Source organism: Salvelinus fontinalis, chromosome 20 (assembly GCF_029448725.1).
Source record: "Salvelinus fontinalis isolate EN_2023a chromosome 20, ASM2944872v1, whole genome shotgun sequence".
NCBI lineage: Eukaryota > Metazoa > Chordata > Actinopteri > Salmoniformes > Salmonidae > Salvelinus > Salvelinus fontinalis.
In genome coordinates this window covers 36,636,323-36,655,591 of record NC_074684.1, presented here as the reverse complement: position 1 = coordinate 36,655,591, position 19,269 = coordinate 36,636,323, and the positions used below count along the sequence as shown (strand labels likewise).

At 45.4% G+C, this 19,269-nt stretch overlaps 1 protein-coding gene across 1 annotated transcript in view; it reads left to right on the top strand.

Annotated features, from left to right (window-relative positions):
* LOC129817802 (prepronociceptin-like) overlaps positions 1-19,269 on the top strand; it is a 28,342-nt gene that overhangs the window by 3,936 nt on the left and 5,137 nt on the right. The window contains exon 2 of the mRNA XM_055873372.1: positions 14,072-14,331. Coding sequence (XP_055729347.1) covers positions 14,191-14,331 — 141 coding nt within the window. The 5' untranslated portion in view covers positions 14,072-14,190. The remainder of the gene's footprint in view (positions 1-14,071; positions 14,332-19,269) is intronic.

Sequence of the window (19,269 nt, the reverse complement as noted above, 5' to 3'; positions counted from 1 at the left end):
TATTAAGGTAACTAGCTCTAACAGAGGGGTTATTATGGTAACTAGCTCAACAGAGGGGTTATTACGGTAACTAGCGCTAACAGGGGTTATTAAGGTAACTAGCTCTAACAGAGGGGTTATTATGGTAACTAGCTCTAACAGGGGTTATTAAGGTAACTAGCTCAACAGAGGGGTTATTACGGTAACTCGCTCTAACAGAGGGGTTATTAAGGTAACTCGCTCTAACAGAGGGGTTATTAAGGTAACTAGCTCAACAGAGGGGTTGTTAAGGTAACTAGCTCTAACAGAGGGGTTATTACGGTAACTAGCTCTAACAGAGGGGTTATTAAGGTAACTAGCTCTAACAGAGGGGTTATTATGGTAACTAGCTCTAACAGAGGGGTTATTAAGGTAACTAGCTCTAACAGAGGGGTTATTAAGGTAACTAGCTCTAACAGAGGGGTTATTACGGTAACTAGCTCAACAGAGGGGTTATTACGGTAACTAGCTCTAACAGAGGGGTTATTAAGGTAACTAGCTCTAACAGAGGGGTTATTACGGTAACTAGCTCAACAGAGGGGTTATTACGGTAACTAGCTCTAACAGAGGGGTTATTAAGGTAACTAGCTCTAACAGAGGGGTTATTACGGTAACTAGCTCTAACAGAGGGGTTATTAAGGTAACTAGCTCTAACAGAGGGGTTATTAAGGTAACTAGCTCTAACAGAGGGGTTATTAAGGTAACTAGCTCTAACAGAGGGGTTATTATGGTAACTAGCTCTAACAGAGGGGTTATTAAGGTAACTAGCTCAACAGAGGGGTTATTAAGGTAACTAGCTCTAACAGAGGGTCTAATAAGGTAACTAGCTCTAACAGAGGGGTTATTACGGTAACTCGCTCTAACAGAGGGGTTATTAAGGTAACTAGCTCTAACAGAGGGGTTATTAAGGTAACTAGCTCAGCAGAGGGGTTGTTAAGGTAACTAGCTCTAACAGAGGGGTTATTACGGTAACTCGCTCTAACAGAGGGGTTATTACGGTAACTCGCTCTAACAGAGGGGTTATTAAGGTAACTAGCTCTAACAGAGGGGTTATTAAGGTAACTAGCTCTAACAGAGGGGTTATTACGGTAACTAGCTCTAACAGAGGGGTTATTACGGTAACTCGCTCTAACAGAGGGGTTATTATGGTAACTAGCTCAACAGAGGGGTTGTTAAGGTAACTAGCTCTAACAGAGGGGTTATTAAGGTAACTAGCTCTAACAGAGGGGTTATTATGGTAACTAGCTCAACAGAGGGGTTATTAAGGTAGCTAGCTCTAACAGAGGGGTTATTAAGGTAACTAGCTCTAACAGAGGGGTTATTAAGGTAACTAGCTCTAACAGAGGGGTTATTACGGTAACTAGCTCAACAGAGGGGTTATTACGGTAACTAGCTCAACAGAGGGGTTATTAAGGTAACTAGCTCTAACAGAGGGGTTATTACGGTAACTAGCTCAACAGAGGGGTTATTACGGTAACTAGCTCTAACAGAGGGGTTATTAAGGTAACTAGCTCTAACAGAGGGGTTATTACGGTAACTAGCTCTAACAGAGGGGTTATTAAGGTAACTAGCTCTAACAGAGGGGTTATTAAGGTAACTAGCTCTAACAGAGGGGTTATTAAGGTAACTAGCTCTAACAGAGGGGTTATTATGGTAACTAGCTCTAACAGAGGGGTTATTAAGGTAACTAGCTCAACAGAGGGGTTATTAAGGTAACTAGCTCTAACAGAGGGGCTAATAAGGTAACTAGCTCTAACAGAGGGGTTATTACGGTAACTCGCTCTAACAGAGGGGTTATTAAGGTAACTAGCTCTAACAGAGGGGTTATTAAGGTAACTAGCTCAGCAGAGGGGTTGTTAAGGTAACTAGCTCTAACAGAGGGGTTATTACGGTAACTCGCTCTAACAGAGGGGTTATTACAGTAACTCGCTCTAACAGAGGGGTTATTAAGGTAACTAGCTCTAACAGAGGGGTTATTAAGGTAACTAGCTCTAACAGAGGGGTTATTACGGTAACTAGCTCTAACAGAGGGGTTATTACGGTAACTCGCTCTAACAGAGGGGTTATTATGGTAACTAGCTCAACAGAGGGGTTGTTAAGGTAACTAGCTCTAACAGAGGGGTTATTAAGGTAACTAGCTCTAACAGAGGGGTTATTATGGTAACTAGCTCAACAGAGGGGTTATTACGGTAACTAGCGCTAACAGGGGTTATTAAGGTAACTAGCTCTAACAGAGGGGTTATTATGGTAACTAGCTCTAACAGGGGTTATTAAGGTAACTAGCTCAACAGAGGGGTTATTACGGTAACTCGCTCTAACAGAGGGGTTATTAAGGTAACTCGCTCTAACAGAGGGGTTATTAAGGTAACTAGCTCAACAGAGGGGTTGTTAAGGTAACTAGCTCTAACAGAGGGGTTATTACGGTAACTAGCTCTAACAGAGGGGTTATTAAGGTAACTAGCTCTAACAGAGGGGTTATTATGGTAACTAGCTCTAACAGAGGGGTTATTAAGGTAACTAGCTCTAACAGAGGGGTTATTAAGGTAACTAGCTCTAACAGAGGGGTTATTACGGTAACTAGCTCAACAGAGGGGTTATTACGGTAACTAGCTCTAACAGAGGGGTTATTAAGGTAACTAGCTCTAACAGAGGGGTTATTACGGTAACTAGCTCAACAGAGGGGTTATTACGGTAACTAGCTCTAACAGAGGGGTTATTAAGGTAACTAGCTCTAACAGAGGGGTTATTACGGTAACTAGCTCTAACAGAGGGGTTATTAAGGTAACTAGCTCTAACAGAGGGGTTATTAAGGTAACTAGCTCTAACAGAGGGGTTATTAAGGTAACTAGCTCTAACAGAGGGGTTATTATGGTAACTAGCTCTAACAGAGGGGTTATTAAGGTAACTAGCTCAACAGAGGGGTTATTAAGGTAACTAGCTCTAACAGAGGGGCTAATAAGGTAACTAGCTCTAACAGAGGGGTTATTACGGTAACTCGCTCTAACAGAGGGGTTATTAAGGTAACTAGCTCTAACAGAGGGGTTATTAAGGTAACTAGCTCTAACAGAGGGGTTATTAAGGTAACTAGCTCTAACAGAGGGGTTATTACGGTAACTAGCTCTAACAGAGGGGTTATTAAGGTAACTAGCTCTAACAGAGGGGTTATTAAGGTAACTAGCTCTAACAGAGGGGTTATTAAGGTAACTAGCTCTAACAGAGGGGTTATTATGGTAACTAGCTCTAACAGAGGGGTTATTAAGGTAACTAGCTCAACAGAGGGGTTATTAAGGTAACTAGCTCTAACAGAGGGGCTAATAAGGTAACTAGCTCTAACAGAGGGGTTATTACGGTAACTCGCTCTAACAGAGGGGTTATTAAGGTAACTAGCTCTAACAGAGGGGTTATTAAGGTAACTAGCTCAGCAGAGGGGTTGTTAAGGTAACTAGCTCTAACAGAGGGGTTATTACGGTAACTCGCTCTAACAGAGGGGTTATTACGGTAACTCGCTCTAACAGAGGGGTTATTAAGGTAACTAGCTCTAACAGAGGGGTTATTAAGGTAACTAGCTCTAACAGAGGGGTTATTACGGTAACTAGCTCTAACAGAGGGGTTATTACGGTAACTCGCTCTAACAGAGGGGTTATTATGGTAACTAGCTCAACAGAGGGGTTGTTAAGGTAACTAGCTCTAACAGAGGGGTTATTAAGGTAACTAGCTCTAACAGAGGGGTTATTATGGTAACTAGCTCAACAGAGGGGTTATTAAGGTAGCTAGCTCTAACAGAGGGGTTATTAAGGTAACTAGCTCTAACAGAGGGGTTATTACGGTAACTAGCTCTAACAGAGGGGTTATTACGGTAGCTAGCTCTAACAGAGGAGTTATTACGTTAACTAGCTCTAACAGAGGGGTTATTACGGTAACTAGCTCTAACAGAGGGGTTATTACGGTAACTAGCTCAACAGAGGGGTTATTACGGTAACTAGCTCTAACAGAGGGGTTATTACGGTAACTAGCTCTAACAGAGGGGAGTGCCCCCGCACCGTCTCTGTCCATCTGCAACCGTATGAGATCTCTGTGTCATAATGTCGTAGCAGAAAAAGTTACGACAGTTAAATACATGCTCAATTAAGGAGCCAATTGAGGGATCTTACAGATAAGATCGTGCTTCTACAACTGCATTCTAGCTGTTTGGGGTTTTATACTGGGTTTCTGTACAGCACTTCGAGATATTAGCTGATGTACGAAGGGCTATATAAAATAAACTTGATATGATAATTGTAATGTATTGGGGTACAGAGACAAGCTAGTCATTCAAAAATCATGTTAAACACTATTATTGAACACAGAGTGAGTCCATGCAACTTATTATGTGACGTGTTAAGCACATTTTTTATTCCTGAACGTATTGAAGGCCTGCCATAACCAAAGGGGTTAAATACTTATTGATTCAAAGCATTTCATCTTTAGATTTTTTTATTAATTTGCAATAATTTTGAAAAACCTAATTCCACTTTATTGGGTGTGGCCATTTTAATCCAGTTCAAATTCAGTCTGTAACACAACAAAATGGGGACAAAGTCAAGGGGTTGTGAATACTTTCTGATGGCGATGTACATATCTATCCCATATCCCCAGCCCCCAGCCTCCCATATCCCCAGCCCCCAGCCTCCCATATCCCCAGCCCCCAGCCTCCCATATCCCCAGCCCCCAGGCTCCCATATCCCCAGCCCCCAGCCTCCCATATCCCCAGCCCCCAGCCTCCCATATCCCCAGCCCCCAGGCTCCCATATCCCCAGCCCCCAGCCTCCCATATCCCCAGCCCCCAGCCTCCCATATCCCCAGCCTCCCATATCCCCAGCCTCCCATATCCCCAGCCCCCAGCCTCCAATATCCCCAGCCCCCAGGCTCCCATATCCCCAGCCTCCCATATCCCCAGCCCCCAGCCTCCCATATCCCCAGCCCCCAGCCTCCCATATCCCCAGCCTCCCATATCCTCAGCCCCCAGGCTCCCATATCCCCAGCCTCCCATATCCCCAGCCCCCAGCCTCCCATATCCCCAGCCCCCAGCCTCCCATATCCCCAGCCTCCCATATCCCCAGCCCCCAGCCTCCCATATCCCCAGCCCCCAGCCTCCCATATCCCCAGCCCCCAGCCTCCCATATCCCCAGCCCCCAGGCTCCCATATCCCCAGCCCCCAGCCTCCCATATCCCCAGCCCCCAGCCTCCCATATCCCCAGCCCCCAGCCTCCCATATCCCCAGCCCCCAGCCTCCCATATCCCCAGCCTCCCATATCCCCAGCCCCCAGCTTCCCATATCCCCAGCCCCCAGCCTCCCATATCCCCAGCCTCCCATATCCCCAGCCCCAGCCTCCCATATCCCCAGCCCCCAGCCTCCCATATCCCCAGCCTCCCATATCCCCAGCCCCCAGCCTCCCATATCCCCAGCCTCCCATATCCCCAGCCCCCAGCCTCCCATATCCCCAGCCTCCCATATCCCCAGCCCCCAGCATCCCATATCCCCAGCCCCCAGCCTTCCATATCCCCAGCCTCCCATATCCCCAGCCTCCCATATCCCCAGCCTCCCATATCCCCAGCCTCCCATATCCCCAGCCCCCAGCCTCCCATATCCCCAGCCCCCAGCCTCCCATATCCCCAGCCTCCCATATCCCCAGCCCCCAGCCTCCCATATCCCCAGCCCCCAGGCTCCCATATCCCCAGCCTCCCATATCCCCAGCCCCCAGGCTCCCATATCCCCAGCCTCCCATATCCCCAGCCCCCAGGCTCCCATATCCCCTTTCTCCCATATCCCCAGCCCCCAGGCTCCCATATCCCCAGCCCCCAGCCTCCCATATCCCCAGCCCCCAGCCTCCCATATCCCCAGCCTCCCATATCCCCAGCCCCCAGCCTCCCATATCCCCAGCCTCCCATATCCCCAGCCCCCAGCCTCCCATATCCCCAGCCCCCAGTCTCCCATATCCCCAGCCCCCAGCCTCCCATATCCCCAGCCCCCAGCCTCCCATATCCCCAGCCTCTGGGACCGTGATTTGACCTACTGTTGTGTGATACCACAGCTGTGTTGACCCACACTGCAGGATTATGGTGTATGTATGTGGTGTTTTTTGTTTTACTATCCTTGTGGGGACCATGAAGTCTTTACAAGGATAGTAAAACAAGAAACATTTGGACAACTGGGGACATTTTCCCCACAAGGGAAAATGCTATTTTAGGCTTAGGGGTTAGGTTTAGGGTTAGAGTTACAATTAGAGTTAGGGGTCATGGTTAGGTTTCGGGTTACAATTAGGGTTAGGGGTTAGGTTTAGGGGTTAGGGTTAGGGGTTAGGTTTAGGGGTTAGGTTTAGGGTTAGGGGTTAGGTTTAGGGTTACAATTAGAGTTAGGGGTTAGGTTTAGGGTTAGGGTTAGGGGTTAGGGTTAGGGGTTAGGTTTAGGGTTAGGGGTTAGGTTTAGGGTTAGGGTTAGGGTTACAATTAGAGTTAGGGGTCACGTTTAGGGTTAGGAGTTAGGGTTAGGGGTCACGGTTAGGTTTAGGTTTAGGAGTTAGGGTTAGATTAAAGATTAGTCTTAGGGGTTAGGTTTAGGGTTACAATTAGAGTTAGAATGAGGGGTTAGGAATTAGGGTTTGAGTTGTTTAGTTTTAGGGTTTGGGGTTAGGTTAAGGTTAGGATTAGATTTAGGGTTAGGGAAAGTAGGATTTTGAATGGCAATACATTTTTTCGGTCCCCACAAGGATAGTATAGCCAACGTCTGTGTGTGTGTATGATGTATCAAATCAAAGTTTATTAGTCACTTGCGCCAAATACAACAGGTGTAGGTAGACCTCACAGTGAAATGCTTACTTACGAGCCCCTAACCAACAATGCAGTTAAAAAAAATAAGAATAAGATATAAAAGTAATTAAAGAGCAGCAGTAAAATAACAATAGCGAGACTATACACAGTGGGGTGCCGGTACAGAGTCAATGTGCGGGGGCACCGGTTAGTTGAGGTAATATGTACATGTAGGTAGAGTTATTAAAGTGACTATGCATAGATGACAACAACAGAGAGTAGCAGTGGTGTAAAAGAGGGGTGGGGGGGGACAATGTAAATAGTCTGGGTAGCCATTTGATTAGATGTTCAGGAGTCTTATGGCTTGGAGGTAGAAGCTGTTTAGAAGCCGCTTGGACCTAGACTTGGCGCTCCGGTACCGCTTGCGGTGCGGTAGCAGAGAGAACAGTCCATGACTAGGGTGGCTGGAGTCTTTGACAATTTTTAGGGCCTTCCTCTGACACCGCCTGGTATAGAGGTCCTGGATGGCAGGAAGCTTGGACCCAGTGATGTACTGGGCCGTTCGCACTACCCTCTGTAGTGCCTTGTAGTCGGAGGCCAAGCAGTTGCCTTACCAGGCAGTGATGCAACCAGTCAGGATGCTCTCGATGGTGCAGCTGTAGAACCTTTTGAGGATCTGAGGACCCATGCCAAATCCTTTCAGTCTCCTGAGGGGGAATAGTTTTTGTCGTGCCCTCTTCACATCTGTTTTGGTGTGCTTGGACCATGTTAGTTTGTTTGTGATGTGGACACCAAGGAACTTGAAGCTTTCAACCTGCTCCACTACAGCCACGTCAATGAGAATGTGGGCGTGCTCAGTCCTCTTTTTCCTGTAGTCCACAATCAGCTCCTTTGTCTTGATCACGTTGAGGGAGAGGTTGTTGTCCTGGCAACACATGGCCAGGTCTCTGACCTCCCTATAGGCTGTCTCGTCGTTGTCGGTGATCAGGCCTACCACTGTTGTGTCATCGGCAAATGTAATGATGGTGTTGGAGTCGTGCCTGGCCGTGCAGTCATGAGTGAGCAGGGAGTACAGGAGGGGTTGAGGATGTGTTGAGGATGTGTTGAGGATCAGCGTGGCAGATGTGTTGTTTCCTACACTTAGCACCTATGGACGGCCCGTCGGGAAGTCCAGTTGCAGAGGGAGGTGTTTAGTCCCAGGGTCCTTAGCTGATTGATGCGCTTTGAGGGCACTATGGTGTTGAACGCTGAGCTGTAGTCAATGAATAGCATTCTCACATAGGTGCTCCTTTTGTCCAGGTGGGTGAGGGCAGTGTGGAGTGCAATAGAGATTGCATCATCTGTGGATCTGTTAGGGTGGTATGCAATTTGGAGTGGGTCTATGGTTTCTGGGATGATGGTGTTGATGTGAGCCATGACCAGCCTTTCAAAGCACTTCATGGCTACAGACGTGAGTGCTACGGGTCAGTAGTCATTTAGGCAAGTTACCTTAGTGTTCTTGGGCACAGGGACTATGGTGGTCTGCTTAAAACATGTTGGTATTACAGACTCGGACAGGGAGAGGTTGAAAATGTCAGTGAAGACACTTGCCAGTTGGTCAAGTAACGCCCGGAGTACACGTCCTGTTAATCCGTCTGGCCCTGCGGCCTTGTGAATGTTGACCTGTTTAAAGGTCTTACTTACATTGGCTGCGGAGAGCGTGATCACACAGTCGTCTGGAACAGCTGGTGCTCTCACGCGTGTTTCAGTGTTATTTGCCTCGATGCGAGCATAGAAGTAGTTTAGCTCGTCTGGTAGGCTTGTGTCACTGGGCAGCTCTTGGCTGTGCTTCACTTTGTAGTATGTAATGGTTTGCAAGCCCTGCCACATCCGACGAGCATCAGAGCCGTTATAGTACGATTCAATCTTAGTTCTGTATTGACGCTTTGCCTGTTTGATGGTTTGTCGGACGGCTTAGCGGGATTTCTTATAGAGGTTGACCTATTAATCGGAATGGCCGATTACAAGTTTTCATAACAATCGGAAATCGTTATTTTTGTACACCGATTTGGCCGATAAATATCTAACCACCTGATTACATTGCACTCCACGAGGAGCCTGCCTGTTACGCGAATGCAGTAGAAGCCAAGGTAAGTTGCTGGCTAGCATTAAACTTAACTTATAAAAAACAATCAATCAATCATAATCACTAGTTAACTACAGATGGTTGATGATATTACTAGTTTTTGTAGCGTGTCCTGCGTTGCATATAATCGATGCGGTGCGTATCGTTGCTCCAATGTGTACCTAACCATAAACATCAATGTCTTTCTTAAAATCAATACACAGAAGTATATATTTTTAAACCTGCATATTTAGCTAAAAGAAATCCAGGTTAGCAGGCAATATTAACCAGGTGAAATTGTGTCACTTCTCTTGTGTTCATTGCACGCAGAGTCAGTGTATATGCAACAGTTTGGGCCGCCTAATTTGCCAGAATTTTACGTAATTATGACACAACATTGAAGGTTGTGCAATGTAACAGATATATTTAGACTTGCCTAACGGGATGCCACCCGTTAGATAAAATACGGAACAGTTCCGTATTTCACTGAAAGAATAAACGTCTTGTTTTCGAGATGATAGTTTCCAGATTCGACCATATTAATGACCTAAGGCTCGTATTTCTGTGTGTTATTATGTTATAACTAAATCTATGATTTGATAGAGCAGTCTGACTGAGCGGTGGTAGGCAGTAGCAGGCTCGTAAGCATTCATTCAAACAGCACTTTCCTGTGTTTTGCCAGAAGCTCTTCGCTGTGCTTCAAGCCAATCAACTCCCGAGATTAGGCTGGTGTAACCTATCTGAAATGGCTAGCTAGTTAGCGGGGTGCACGCTAATAGCGTTTCAAACGTCACTCGCTCTGAGCCTTGGAGTAGTTATTCCCCTTGCTCTGCATGGGTAACGCTGCTTCGAGGGTGGCTGTTGTCGTTGTGTTCCTCGTTCGAGCCCAGGTAGGAGCGAGGAGAGGGATGGAAGCTATACTGTTACACTGGCAATACTAAAGTGCCAATAAGAACATCCAATAGTCAAAGGTTAATGAAATAGAAATGGTATAGAGAGAAATAGTCCTATAATTCTTATAATAACTACAACCTAAAACTTCTTAACTGGGAATATTGAAGACTCATGTTAAAAGGAACCACCAGCTTTCATATATTCTCATGTTCTGAGCAAGGAACTTAAACGTTAGCTTTCTTACATGGCACATATTGCACTTTTACTTTCTTCTCCAACACTTTGTTTTTGCATTATTTAAACCAAATTGAACGTGTTTCATTATTTATTTGAGGCTAAATTGATTTTATCGATGTATTATATTAAGTTAAAATAAGTGTTCATTCATTATTGTTGTAAATTTCATTATTACAAATTAAATTTAAAAAAAACTTCCGATTAATGGTATCGGCTTTTTTTGGTCCTCCAATAATCGGTATTGGCGTTGAAAAATCATAATCGGTCGACCTCTAATTTCTTATAAGCTTCCAGGTTAGTCCCGCTCCTTGAAAGCGGCAGCTCTAGTCTTTAGCTCAGTGCAGATGTTGCCTGTAATCCATGGCTTCTGGTTGGGGTATGTACATACGGTCACTGTGGGGACGACCTCATCGATGTTATTCTAGTCTGTGCTAGCAAAACAGTCCTGTAGCTTAGCATCTGCTTCATCTGACCACTTTTTTATTGATCGAGTCACTGGTGCTTCCTGCTTTCATTTTTGTTTTTAAGCAGGAATCAGAAGGATCGAACTATGGTCAGATTTTCCAAATGGAGGGCGAGGGAGAGCTTTGTACGCATCTCTGTATGTGGAGTCAAGGTGGTCCAGAGTTTTTTTCCTTCTGGTTACACATTTAACATGCTGATAGAAATTTGGTAAGACAGATTTAAGTTTCCCTGCATTCAAGTCCCCGACTACTAGGAGCGCCGCCTCTGGGTGAGCGTTTTCCTGTTTGTTTATGGCGGAATAGTGTGGTGGTATGTAGACTGACACAAAAAAATACAGATGAAAACTCTCTAGGTAGATAGTGTGGTCTACAGCTTATCATGAGATACTCTTCCCCAGGCGAGCAAAACCTAGAGACTTCCTTAGATATCGTGCACCAGCTGTTATTTACAGAAATACATAGATACACAGAAATACATAGTCCCTTGTCTTACCAGACGCCGCTGTTCTATCCTGCAGATACAGCGTGTAACCAGAGAGCTGTATTTTGGTAATGTCGTTGTTCGGCCACGACTCCGTGAAGCATAAGATATTACAGTTTTGAATGTCCCGTTGGTAGTTTAATCTTCCGCGTAGGTCATTGATTTTATTTTCCAAAGATTGCACGTTTGCTAGCAGAATGGAAGGAAGTGGGGGTTTATTAGATTGCCTACGAATTCTCAGAAGGCAGCCCGCCCTCTGTCCCATTTTTCTCCGTCTTCCCTTCACGCAAATGACCGGGATCTGGGCCTGTTCCCGGGAAAGGAGTATATCATTCACGTCTGGCTCGTCAGACTCGTTAAAGGGAAAAAAAGGATTCTACCAGTCCGTGGAGAGTAATCTGTCCTGATGTCCAGAAGTTATTTTCGGTCATAAGAGACGGTAGCGGCAACATTATGTACAAATTAAGTTTTAGAAAACTAAGTTAAAAACAACGCAAAGAAACAAAACAGAACAAAAAACACAATTGGTTAGGAATACATAAAATGTCAGCCTTGTTCTCCGGCGCCATCTTAGTCAGATGATAAGAATTGAGACTTGAGTGGGATGATGATGCACCAGCGGCTGATCCAATCAGATTGTTATCTCCACCCTGGGAGGTGGAAACAATACAGACATCTAATAGGATTAAACACATTCTCTCAGATATAGATGAGTCATTCATTTTCATCATTTCCTCCTCCTAGGATCACCGCTAACAGACTTGTTCTACTTTTACCGCTGAAGCCACAGCTTTGTGTTTGTCCGTTATGTCAGAATACCATATACCTAAAAGCAGAACTTTTTTCATGGGCCTTGGTGTCAGATAGGAAACAAGACCATTGTAGTGAATTAGTTTCATGGGTCTTGGCTGAAATAAGACCATTGTAGTGAATTAGTTTCATGGGCCTTGGCTGAAACAAGACCATTGTAGTGATTTAGTTTCATGGGTCTTGGCTGAAACAAAACCATTGTAGTGAATTAGTTTCATGGGCCTTGGTGGGAACAAGACCATTGTAGTGAATTAGTTTCATGGGCCTTGGTGGGAACAAGACCATTGTAGTGAATTAGTTTCATGGGCCTTGGTGGGAACAAGACCACTGTAGTGAATTAGTTTCATGGGCCTTGGTGGGAACAAGACCATTGTAGTGAATTAGTTTCATGGGCCTTGGTGGGAACAAGACCACTGTAGTGAATTAGTTTCATGGGCCTTGGTGGGAACAAGACCATTATAGTGAATTAGGGACAGGATAGGCTAAATGGTGGAGAGTGACATTTCTGCCCTCTGTAATGTCTTAGTGTGTGTCTTCAATGGCACCCTATTCCCTATATAGTGCACTTCTTTTGACCAGAGCTCTATGGGGTGTAGGGTGCCCTTTCAGAAGCACTTTGGCGTCCTAAACACTATCTGCACTTCACTCTATCAGGTCAAACAAACACATTAAACAGGAAGCAGGAGATCATTAAAAATCCCTTCTCAGAAATGAATCATGAAGTATTAATGACGAATTAAGATTTTTATAGGTATGAGAAGGACATTTTCTCTTCAAAAAGGCCTGTTATTTAATTACCTCGTCCGACCCAGACTAAACAGAATAGCACATTCGGGATTCAATCAGTAGTTAAAAAAAAAAAAACGCTAGAAAAGACCAAAACGACTGCACTATGTGAAATCTTAATGCCTTATCGTCTTCATGATCCGATCATCTCACTTAACGGCCACACGCAGACAGAGCATGAGTCCCGAAATGGCACCCTATTCCCTATATAGTGCACTACTTTTGATGGGCTCTGGTCTAAAGTAGTGCACTACGTAGGGGATAGGGTGCCGTTCGGGACGCGAGTAGAGACGGGTCAGATATTGGGTATTTATGTCTCTATTGTTCCTGTCAGTCAAAGGGTTTTAAGCCCTTATTTTCCTCAGGAACGCAGGAGGAGAGTCCAGGGGCAACATGAGTCAGAGCTTCGTTGGTTTGGACGGATCGTGAGCGAGCCCTGAGTGTTCTCTCCTCGTGCTCCTCCACTCTCTCTTTTTCTTGTTCCCTCCACTCTCATTCATTTCCTTCTCATTATAAACCATGAGGCAGCTAATTCATACCACAATTACTGAGCCTGATGAGTTGGAGTTCCATTAATGAACTTCACTTTATCTCTGAAATGAACGTTTTATATGAAACAGCTGGTGCTGTATGGTTGTAGACCAATTGAGAACTTTCTGCTCGTCGACTCTCTGTGCTTTACAAAACAGGCCCTCCAGATCTACCTATCCTATCTCGAAACACCTATTTAACTTTTCTGTATTGTATTATGCTGTTAGTGTTGTTGTTGCTGTGACGATATCATACCTCTATGATATCATGCCTCTACCTCTATCATACCCCTACTCACATGGTGTCAGCCAGAATACCTGCTCGCCCCTTTGAAATGAACATTTTGAAATGAGCGACTAACCTCCTCCTCCTGCTTCTCCTCTTACTCCTTCTCATCCTACTTCTCCTCCTTCTCATCCTTCTTCTCCTTCTCCTCTTCCTCCTTCTTCTCCTTCTCCTTCTTCTCCTCCTCCTACATCTCCTCTCCCTCCTCCTTCTCCTTCTCATCCTCCTCCTCCTCTTCCTCCTTCTCCTTCTTCTCCTTTTCATCCTTCTCCTCCTCCTTCTTCTTCTCCTCCTCCTTCTCCTTTGCCTTCTTCTCCTTCTTCTCCTTCTTCTTCTCCTCCTCCTCCTCCTACTTCTCCTCTTCCTCCTCCTCCTCCTACATCTCCTCTTCCTCCTCCTTCTCCTTCTCATCCTTCTCCTCCTCCTCCTCTTCCTCCTTCTCCTTCTTCTCCTTTTCATCCTTCTTCTTCTTCTTCTCCTCCTCCTTCTCCTCCTCCTTCTCCTTCTTCTCCTTCTTCTCATCCTTCTTCTTCTCCTCCTCCTTCTCCTCCTCCTCCTACTTCTCCTCTTCCTCCTTCTCCTTCGCCTTCTTCTTCTCCTTCTCCTCCTTCTACTTCTTCGAACTCCTTCTTCTTCTTCGAACTCCTTTTCCTCGCTTCTGTCTCTTCCCAACAGGTTGTGCGCTACACTTTACACCCTAAAACCCTACATCCTGCCCTACACCCTCAGGCCTCCTCCCGTACCTATCCTGCATCCATCTGTCTGTGTGACTGGGTGTCCCTCAGTAGTGAGTCATGAAGTGGTCTCTGTGGAGCCTGCTGCTGCTGTGCCTGTGTACCCCAGGACGGAGTGACTGCCAGGGGGACTGCCTGGCCTGTGGCCTCCTACTATCCAACCCCCAGAGCCAGAGCCAGCAGCAAGCGTTCAATACACTGGTGAGTGACTGTGTGTGTGTGTGTGTGTGTGTGTGTGTGTGTGTGTGTGTGTGTGTGTGTGTGTGTGTGTGTGTGTGTGTGTGTGTGTGTGTGTGTGTGTGTGTGTGTGTGTGTGTGTGTGTGTGTGTGCGTGTGTGCGTGTGTGCAGTGCATTGAGAAATGATTCAGACCAAGTGTTTACCCATTTTGTTACGTTTCAGCCTTATTCTAAAATGGATTAGATAAGAAAAAAATCCCTCATCAATCTACACACACGTCTACCCCATAATGACAATGAGAAAACAGGTTTGTAGAAATTTCTGCAAATGTATTACAAATATTGATTATACATGATTTGGAAAGGCACAGACCTGTGTGTTTACGGTCCCACAGTTGACAGTGCATGTCGGAGACAGAATCCAAGCCATGAGGTGGAAGGAATTGTCCGTAGAGCTCCGAGACAGGAATGTGTCGAGGCACAGATCTGGGGAAGGGTACCAAAACATTTCTGCAGCATTGAAGGTCCCCAAGAACACAATGGCCTCCATCATTATGAAATTGAAAAAGTTTGGAACCACCAAGACTCTTCCTAGAGCTGGCCGCATGGCCAAACTGAGCAATCGGGGGAGAAGGGCATTGGTCAGGGAGGTGACCAAGAACCCGATGGACACTCTGCTCTCCACCAATCAGGGGTTTATGTTAGAGTGACAAGACTGAAAACACTCCTCAGCAAAAGGCACATGACAGCCCACTTGGAGTTTGCCAAAAGTCACCTAAAGGACTCTCAGACCATGAGAACAAGCTTCTCTGGTCTGGTGAAACCATGATTTAACTCTTTGGCCTGAATGCCAAGCGTCACGTCTGGAGGAAACCAGGCACTGCTCATCACCTGGCCAATACCATCCCTACGGTGAAGCATGGTGGTGGCAGCATCATGCTGTGGGGATGTTTTTCAGTGGCAGGGACTGGGAGACTAGAATTCACCTTTCAACAGGACAATGACCCTAAGCAGGCAGCCAAAATAACGCAGGAGTGGCTTCGGGACAAGTCTCTGAATGTCCTTGAGTGGCCCAGCCAGAGTCCGGACTTGTCCACTGTCCGGGAGTGGCCCCGATCGAACATCTCTGGAGAGACCTGAAAATAGCTGTGCAGCAACGCTCCCCGTCCAACCTGACAGAGCTTGAGAGGATCTGTAGAGAATAATGGGAGAAACTCCCCAAATACAGGTGTGCCAAGTTTGTAGCCTCATACCCAAGAAGACTCTAGGCTGTAAGATGCTTCAACAAAGTACTGAGTAAATAGTCTGAATTCTTATGCAAATGTGATATTATTCTTTTATTTTTCTTAAAATCTGTTTTTGCTTTGTCATTATGGGGTATTGTGTGTAGATTGAGGGATTAAAATTAAAATAAATTTTTAGAATAAAGCTGTAATTTAACAACATTTGGAAAAGGTCAAGGGGTCTGAATACTTTCCGAATGTACTGTATGCTTGTGTGTGTGTGATGTGTGCATATGCGTGTCCCGCATGCAGCATGGGGATGACGGTTGTGTGGATGACGGTTGAGTGGATGACAGTTGAGTGGATGACGGTTGAGTGGATGAAGTTGTATGGATGACGGTTGAGTGGATGACGGTTGAGTGGATGACGGTTGAGTGGATGACAGTTGAGTGGATGACGGTTGAGTGGATGACGGTTGAGTGGATGACGGTTGTGTGGATGACAGTTGTATGGATGACGGTTGAGTGGATGACGGTTGAGTGGATGACGGTTGAGTGGATGACGGTTGAGTGGATGACGGTTGTGTGGATGACGGTTGTGTGGATGACGGTTGTGTGGATGACGGTTGTGTGGAAGACGGTTGAGTGGATGACGGTTGAGTGGATGACGGTTGTGTGGATGACGGTTGTGTGGATGACGGTTGTGTGGATGACGGTTGTGTGGATGACGGTTGAGTGGATGACGGTTGAGTGGATGACAGTTGTGTGGATGACGGTTGTGTGGATGACGGTTGAGTGGATGACGGTTGAGTGGATGACGGTTGTGTGGATGACGGTTGAGTGGATGGCGGTTGAGTGGATGACAGTTGTAGTGTGAGTTTTTTTTACAACACAGCTTTAACAACGTTAGAACAGTAATTTAATATTGTGCCATTCGGGAGCAGTAGCAGTGCTAATGTAGACAATCATTCTAATGATGCTTCTGACTGAGGCAGCTTGAAGTAGAAAACTGCTGTTGAAACACTGTTAGAAATGTTTTCAATACTTTCAGTGTTTACTCTAACTTGTCTGGAGTGCCAGGTTGGGCGGTGAGTTTTCAGTTTCCGGACTATTATTTTTGTAGTTTTTTGTTGTTGTACTTTTTACCCCCAAATTTTGTGACATCCAATTGGTAGTTGCAGTCTTGTCCCATCGCTGCAACTCCGTACGGACTCTGGAGAGGCGAAGGTCGAGAGCCATGCGTCCTCCGAAACACGACCTGCCAAGCAGCTCTGCTTTTTGACACACTGCTTGCTTAACCCGTACGCCAGCCGACACCAATTTGTCAGAGGAAACATCACACAAATACAATTATATCAAATCTGACTTCTTTCTATAACACAACAAAATGTGGAATACAAGTCAAGGGGTATGAATACTTTCTGAAGTAACTGTAGGAGTTAATTGATTGGTGCAGCTAGGCCTCTGTGGTAATATTGGAGTTAATTGATTGGTGCAGCTGGAGCTCTGTGGTAATATTGGAGTTAATTGATTGGTGCAGCTGGAGCTCTGTGGTAATATAAGAGTTAATTGATTGGTGCAGCTGGAGCTCTGTGGTAATATAAGAGTCAATTGATTGGTGCAGCTGGAGCTCTGTGGTAATGTAGGAGTTAATTGATTGGTGCAGCTGGAGCTCTGTGGTAATATAAGAGTTAATTGATTGGTGCAGCTGGAGCTCTGTGGTAATATAAGAGTTAATTGATTGGTGCAGCTGGAGCTCTGTGGTAATATAAGAGTTAATTGATTGGTGCAGCTGGAGCTCTGTGGTAATATAAGAGTTAATTGATTGGTGCAGCTGGAGCTCTGGTAATATAGGAGTTAATTGATTGGTGCAGCTGGAGCTCTGTGGTAATATAGGAGTTAATTGATTGGTGCAGCTGGAGCTCTGTGGTAATATAAGAGTCAATTGATTGGTGCAGCTGGAGCTCTGTGGTAATGTAGGAGTTAATTGATTGGTGCAGCTGGAGCTCTGTGGTAATATAGGAGTTAATTGATTGGTGCAGCTGGAGCTCTGTGGTAATATAGGAGTTAATTGATTTGATTGATGAGTGACCCATTGTATCAGGATCCTATAGAGGCCAGATGGAGTCCTCTGGGTCATATTGTTATAGACCTATAGAGGCCAGATGGAATCCTCTGGGTTATATTGTTATAGACCTATAGAGGTCAGATGGAATCCTCTGGGTTATATTGTTATAGACCTATAGAGGCCAGATGGAATCCTCTGGGTTATATTGTAATAGACCTATAGAGGCCAGATGGAATCCTCTGGGTTATATTGTTATAGACCTATAGAGGCCAGATGGAATCCTCTGAGTTATATTGTTATAGACCTATAGAGGTCAGATGGAATCCTCTGGGTTATATTGTTATAGACCTATAGAGGCCAGATGGAATCCTCTGGGTTATATTGTTATAGACCTATAGAGGCCAGATGGAATCCTCTGAGTTATATTGTTATAGACCTATAGAGGCCAGATGGAATCCTCTGGGTTATATTGTTATAGACCTATAGAGGCCAGATGGAATCCTCTGAGTTATATTGTTATAGACCTAGAGAGGCCAGATGGAATCCTCTGAGTTATATTGTTATAGTTTCCTCACCACACACTAAGAGAGATCGTAAAGCCATGACATGGCATGCACCGACACATGTATGCACACACACACGCATTCACACACACACACACACACACACACACACACACACACACACACACACACACACACACACACACACACACACACACACTCGCACGCACACGAACACGCACACACAGACACAGACACATTCATATTGCTGGGAATAGTCCATCAGTCCACCTATTTGCTACGGGTAATTAATTTCTGTTGATAACTCCTCAGAACTGCTCCCTCTCTCCCCGTTCTCTTTTGATGTGAGCAGGTTCTCTCTAATCTCCGCCTAACTTTAATTCATCTCATCTGAATGGGATTACAGGAAACATGATTTACCGTTTACCTCATCAAAACTGACAATTACAGTTTCTCAAAGGGCCTGATAGGCATGTGGTTTACACACAAAACTCTCAAACTATTCACTTTTACCCATACAGACGAGTCAAACCTACAGGCCTGGTGATGGAGGCGTATTTGAGGCTGAGGTAACAACCCCAGCAGAATGAGGTCACAGCCATGTTATAACCCCAGGCTATAGTGGAGTAACATCTCTACTCTGTTGAATGAGGTCACAGCCATGTTATAACCCCAGGCTATAGTGGAGAAACCTCTCTACTCTGTTGAATGAGGTCACAGCCATGTTATAACCCCAGGCTATAGTGGAGTAACATCTCTACTCTGTTGAATGAGGTCACAGCCATGTTATAACCCCAGGCTATAGTGGAGTAACATCTCTACTCTGTTGAATGAGGTCACAGCCATGTTATAACCCCAGGCTATAGTGGAGAAACATCTCTACTCTTACTCCTCTGTCTGTCTGTTTGTCTGAGAGACTACAGTATGAGACTACAGTATGAGACTACAGTATGAGACTACAGACTACAGTATGAGACTACAGTATGAGACTACAGACTACAGTATGAGCAGGCAGTATGAGACTACAGACTACAGTATGAGACTACAGTATGAGACTGCAGTATGAGACTGCAGTATGAGACTACAGTGAGAGACTGCAGTATGAGACTGCAGTATGAGACTACAGACTACAGTATGAGACTACAGA